Source organism: Paralichthys olivaceus, chromosome 4, assembly GCF_024713975.1.
Source record: "Paralichthys olivaceus isolate ysfri-2021 chromosome 4, ASM2471397v2, whole genome shotgun sequence".
Taxonomy (NCBI): Eukaryota; Metazoa; Chordata; class Actinopteri; order Pleuronectiformes; family Paralichthyidae; genus Paralichthys; species Paralichthys olivaceus.
In genome coordinates, this window is record NC_091096.1 from 23,193,526 (window position 1) to 23,199,817 (window position 6,292).

At 43.2% G+C, this 6,292-nt stretch overlaps 1 protein-coding gene across 6 annotated transcripts in view; it reads left to right on the forward strand.

Annotated features, from left to right (window-relative positions):
* The window catches only part of cux2b (cut-like homeobox 2b), an 84,422-nt gene extending 78,437 nt beyond the window's left edge, over positions 1-5,985 (forward strand). For 4 of the 6 annotated variants that reach the window (XM_020094061.2, XM_020094062.2, XM_020094064.2 and 1 more), the window contains 5 exons: positions 616-781; positions 973-1,278; positions 1,373-1,561; positions 1,657-1,954; positions 2,107-5,985. In XM_020094061.2, the coding sequence (XP_019949620.2) occupies positions 616-781; positions 973-1,278; positions 1,373-1,561; positions 1,657-1,954; positions 2,107-2,890 (1,743 nt within the window). In that variant the 3' untranslated portion in view covers positions 2,891-5,985. The remainder of the gene's footprint in view (positions 1-615; positions 782-972; positions 1,279-1,372; positions 1,562-1,656; positions 1,955-2,106) is intronic. The other 2 variants (XM_020094063.2, XM_020094065.2) reach the window with 1 other exon arrangement.
* The last annotated feature ends 307 nt before the right edge of the window (positions 5,986-6,292 follow it).

Genomic DNA, 6,292 nt, shown 5'->3' on the forward strand with positions numbered 1-6,292 from the left:
GCCTTTTTTCCCGCATCCTGCACATTCATATTGTGGTGAGTCATCAGCTGAGAGGTCTGCAACTCTTTGGATGTGTTGTAATCTTTAACAACTTCTTGGATGAGTTGTCCCTGCCAACTTGGACAGAGGGTGACAACAGGTTTTAGCACAGTGCTCTCCATGTAGATATCTCCCGCTGTTGTTTGGTGGTTTTGTAAACCTGATTGTGATGGTAAGGTTGATTTTAGGTATTCAACTGTCTTGTTCAAAAATGAAAAGAATAGAAAATGTGTCCCTTGTTGATGGATGACCTCACATATCTTTTCAGTAAATAATATCAGAATCAATCATCAATACAGAATGTGGCAGCTGAAAATGATCTGTGGATTTATTTATTTTTTCCTCCTCCAGTTTAACTTAGATGCTGCGTTCGACAACTTCCCATATATATATTTGGTGTATTGCTTCCCTCTAGTGGTTGTTATCTGAAAGTGTATCAATGGAGCCATAAACTAAAAGTAAATAAATGTTCTTCTTTAAGGAAAATAAATCAGAGAATCAATCAACAACATGTCATCTATATGTTTATTATGTATCAAAGTATAATAACTGTTAACCTGTGGTTGTATACCACAGGTATTGGGGCTCTCTCAGGGCAGCGTGAGCGACATGCTGTCTCGGCCCAAACCATGGAGCAAGCTGACTCAAAAAGGCAGGGAGCCCTTCATCCGCATGCAGCTGTGGTTGCTGGACCAGCTAGGCCAGAGCCTCAACCAGCCCCCAAACCAAGGCCACGCTCAGGGTAAGGCTGCAGTTTGTAACATATACACTCATCTCTCCAGGAACCAACTTGCAAGAATCCCACATCAGATATATCAAGAGATATCAAACTTAAAAATAGAAAAAGGAAATTGTTCCAGTTGTTGAATATACTGCAATGACTGTATCTAAGCAGTAGGGGTTGTGGATTTTTTTGTGATGTTTCTTACCCAGATAAAAGCCCAGTTACGGCACAGTCCTCACCCTCCCCGCCCCCCAGCCCAGCGGAGAGCCACCCAAGTCCCCTAGTGGAGCCTGTCAGCCTTTCCCTGGAGAGCAGCAAAGAGAACCAGCAGCCTGAGGGCTTAGGGCTCGCGCTGCCCCCCCATCCAGAGGGAGGGAAATCTACCCCCAGCCTCATGGCCTTGCATCAGCCCTCAAACCCACTGGGCATCCAGGAGCTGGTGGCCATGTCTTCCGAGCTGGACACCTATGCCATCACAAAGAAGGTCAAGGAGGTTCTAACAGACAACAACCTAGGTGTGTGTGAGTTTACACTGCGGAATAAGCTGAGGCACCTTTATGAATGGAATCACAAGACCTACATTCACTGTTTATTTTTCTTTCCTCACAGGTCAGCGTCTTTTCGGGGAAACTATCCTGGGTCTGACGCAAGGCTCAGTGTCAGATCTGCTCTCCAGACCCAAACCTTGGCACAAACTCAGCCTGAAAGGCAGGGAGCCGTTTGTCCGCATGCAGCTGTGGCTCAATGATCCTCACAATGTAGACAAGCTGAGGGCCATGAAGAAGATGGAGAAGAAAGGTGTGTATAATAAACAAAACTAATGACAATGACACAATTATGATATCTTACAGTTCAGGTTTGAGAAATTCTTGGTGCTTTGTCCTTTATGCCAGAAATCACTGTCTTCCCTCCAGCCTATCTGAAAAGGCGGTACGGGCTTCTGAGCACCGGCTCAGACAGCGACTCACCCAGTACTCGCTCTGAGTGTGTGAGTCCGGCCTTGGTCTCGCTGGACCTGTGCCCCTACAGCCAGGTGAAGAAGCCCCGGGTGGTGCTGGGAGCTGAGGAGAAGGAAGCCCTGAGAAAGGCCTACCTGCTGGAGCCCTACCCCTCTCAGAACACCATCGAGATACTGGCAGCCCAGCTCAACCTCAAAACCAACACTGTCATCAACTGGTTCCACAACTACAGGCCAGTCCAAAACACTTTGCTAATGGATACCTCTGCTCTTTTCATGACGACAATACATTAGTTTTAACTGAATGCCTGTAAGGTATACAAGTAAATGTAAATATCCTGACATGTGATTGTTTGCCTGTCTAACAAGCAGTGTTTGTTTGCAGGTCCAGGATGCGACGGGAGGTGCTGATGGAGGGTCTGCAAGACAATGACACAGATGCCGAGCATCACAGCTACTCCCCCTCAGTGACGCGGAGCCCCCACTCTGATGGAGAGGAGAGGAGGCTGCTGAAGCCCTCAGGACACATCCACTCAGGCCTTCCTCTGAGCGCCAGCGCCGCACTTCCTCATGTCAAACAGGAGGCACTGGGCAGGGAAGACGAGGGGGAGGAGGGCTCCATGAAACAGTTGAGAGTTCAGTGTTTTTCTACAGCAGTACAATTCCCGCCGCTGAAAAATGAGCACGAGGACTCCATCACCGGCCACCAGAGCCTGAGGCACGAAGAGGGGATGAGCAGCCAAGCTCAAGGGCTCTACCCTGGCGCAGCCTCCATAGATGGACCCCAGAGAGCCAGTCAATCCCGGCACGATGGGGAGGACCCTGGAAAGTCGCCTGTTGACCCAGTCAGCTTCAAGGCTTCGTCGGAACCCTGCCGCAGCAGCTTGGAAGTCTCCCTGAACTCCCCCTCCGCTGCATCCTCACCCGGCCTCATGATGTCAGTCTCCCCCGTCCCTTCCTCCTCTGCTCCAATATCGCCCTCGCTGCCCAACCCGCCCTCAACTAGCACCAATCACAGCCTGGAACCTAACCAGATCCCTCCATTCCAATGCCCCAAACTCAACAGAAGCACTCAGAGACGCAATGAGAAAATGGCCAACCTCAATAACATCATCCATAGGCTAGAGAGAGCAGCCAATCGAGAAGAAACACTGGAATGGGAGTTTTAAGGTCCCCCTTTTACTTGTACCTAGTCCTGATGACCCTCGCGGCACAAAGGGGCGTCTCAGATAGAATCTTCCTGAAGACTTTTAACGGAGCCTGGCTCCTGAAGGCCTGTCCTCTCAGACTGAAAACTCAAAGGAAACGGGAACGCAGAGCTACACATATAGCTAACTTCCCTGCAAGAACTAAAAAAAAAAGATTTATAAATGTGTATTTGTTTTTGTTTTTGATAATGCATACTACTTTGAAATAGATGTGACAGCATAAGCTGTTGTTTTACCTTTTGGACTTGACAAGAAGACTTTTGCAGCTATGGTGTCATAAAATGTACACTGAAGTTCTGTAGATTGCCACTGGGTGAGATTAAAAAAAGACCCCTGTCTTAAGCCATTAAAAGCACTATAACTATTTGAAAAGAGACATTGACCAAATTTGCTACTTTTTGAATAGCAATTTTTCAGATTTTGTCTGTAAGACTGGACAGTTTAAGTCAAGTAACATGAAATCCTATTACTGACTGAGGGATAGTCCTTTAAGACTCTAAATATTCAACATCTTGTATGTACTTAGTTTCTCGGTGATATGTTTTGAAATATTTGTAACTCACACGTATAAAATGTGGTTGTACATGTTGTAGAATTGTCTGCAATAGCCTTCTCTAAACCTGATGTAGCATGGTACTCACCTGACCCTGTTATCCTCTGTAGTTAGTCACCTGTGATTATACTTGAGCGAAAACAAGAGAAAAAAAAGTTGAAAACCCTGCAAAAAATAAGAAAAAAGTAAACGTTAAATCTAATAAGTAGAATACTTTTAGTGTTTTCTTTTTTTTTTTTTGATAATCCTTGAGGTTTACAGTTTAGGGCCCTCGTGCTCCTGCTGGCACAGTTTACACGATTTCTTTCAGACTTACCTCTCTGACCCTCTAAAGGCACTGGTTCTCAGACTGTAACGGGCCAAGACACAGGACACCTGGTTTACCTCAGATTATGTTGATGCACATCATGCTGTGACCATGCGTTTCATTCTTATACATGAACATGACCACGCTAATTTGAATCAACGGAGGGAACATACTTGTATCATGCTTCAGACGAGTGGAGATGAAGTTCTAACGAGCAAAATCAGTCTTTTACAAAGAATATGCTGCTGTGTGAAGAGACGGGGAGCTAAAGAAGCCCCTCCTCACCAGGTGGAGTGCACTTTCTCAAAATGCATATTTTACTGTAGCTAGAATTACGTATACTTGATCAAACAACTCAACCTCTTTGTACTGAGATGCTGTTAAGCTGGGCAGTTTGATAAAAAAAAAAAGCTTCAGCTCTTTCCAGAGCTGGAAATGCACCTCCTTTGGGGCTGACCATATTTGAGAGCATGATGCACACAGTATGACCTCCCATCAATATGAAAACACTCAATCTGTAAGTAGACTATATTCAAGGACACAAAAGGTTACAGGTATCCCCTCATATTATCTTTAACCACTTGTGTATTGTGTCTGTAGAAGTTTCTTTGTCATGCTTGCAAAATGTTCTTTATGTATTTTGCCTCTATTTTATACTCAGAACAGTTAACTAGATATTCAATACCTCGTGTATGAACTACTTACAGCACTTAGAGTTTTGATAATTGTGAGGACTCAAGAAAACTTCAAATATCAACATTATCCTAACTTAGTGTCCACAAGTCTTTGCCTTTACTGTATCGTTGAAGTTGGTAGTAAACACTTGCACATGTCTACATAGTTCAGAGGACTTGGATTGTATTATGTAGAGATATATATTACACATTTACTAAAAAAAAATAATATCTTACATTCTTGGAACAAAATGTGCTGATTATATTGAAATAGAGTGTACAGATTTAATAAACCAAACCCATTCAAGCCAGTTCTGGTCTGGCAAGCTTGCCCACGTTTTAGACCTTCTCTCAGGGTAGTCTTGCTTTTTAAAGCTTTACTGAAACAGTTGCTCTCCTCAGTGGTTCGGACTATGATAAAAACAATACGCGGTGTAGAGAATGACTTCATTATATATTAAATGGGCCTGTGGAAGCTGTAAGTATAGGGGAATTGCAACTTTTCACTGGAAGCAATGGTCAGAGGGCTGTTGCTGTTTTGTAATTCATTACACAGATCTGTCAAAGTACAGTGCAGGTTGGAACAACCGGGATGAGGTTGATGGGTTGCATTTTTGAGATCAGTAGACTTTGCTTTCTAAAATACTGTTCTTGTTTTCTCTTGGAGCCACAGAAGATTTTTCTCTGGTTTTCGTACCACCATTTTTTGTGCATAATATACTGTATGATTAGAAGTGGCATTTCTTTCATCGACATTTCATTGTCTCTCATGGTTACATGGACATGTGATTGAAAAGGAAATGTATTTACTCAGACCATTATGTCAACATGTAAAGCCCATCTCATTGTTTTGCATGCAAATCCATTCTGGTCACTTGACAAAGGGATAGACTGTGTTTTGTGTTGTTGTTCTTGCACAGGGACATTTAATCAGCACTTAGTCTCTTTTTTTTTTTACATTAGTGAAGTCCATGCATGATGCAACTGATATTTTTGGCTCTCACAAAGCCCTCATGAATCAGAAACCCAAAACGACTCAGTAAACATTAAAAGTCAAGTCAAGATTGTTTTGTGCCATATCATATGCCTCATGCACTATCGTCACAGGAGAAAGGCCTTGTGGTAGCGTGTGATCTAAGAGGGGTGTAGGGCTATTTCTCACCTGATTCAGAAAAAAGCAAAGCTTTTTTGTAACAGCGGCCCTACACATTAGATGGGTTTTATTTTATAATTGACATCTGTCACTAAATAATGAGGTAATTGGTCAGGAAAAATTTTGAACGATTGCATTCAGAGCTGTAAAGTAAACAATTTACAATCTGACTCTGAGTGTTTGTCACAAAGAAAACTTTTCCTTTTGAAAGTCAGCTGTGAGCCAATAAAGAGAAGTGTCCTGCAGGCTTAAATAACTGTCTAACGCCTCACATGTCAGGCTACTAAATGTTAAAGAGTGGACTAAAGTATGCCAAGCGTCTTGGAATTTGCATATGTAAGCCATCATTCAATACATAATTGTTTAAGATCCTGCTGTGTGGTGTTTTTATTTCTTTATTATTGTGAGGGATTTCCATCAGAGGTGAAGTAAAGATTAATATTTAACAAATAATTCAAACACTCATATAAACAAATGCACTGTGTTGTAAGAATCTAAAGCAAGCGTGTTATCTCCTGAACTGTGTGGGACAGCACGTCGTGTGCGCACCAGCCTCCATTAGCAGGATGTAAATGATCATCCACATCCTTTATATCATCACATCGCTGAGTAACACGAGTTGATCTTTCAGCCTGAGGCGCAGTGTTTACATGATGGCACCGCGTGGTACGTCCCA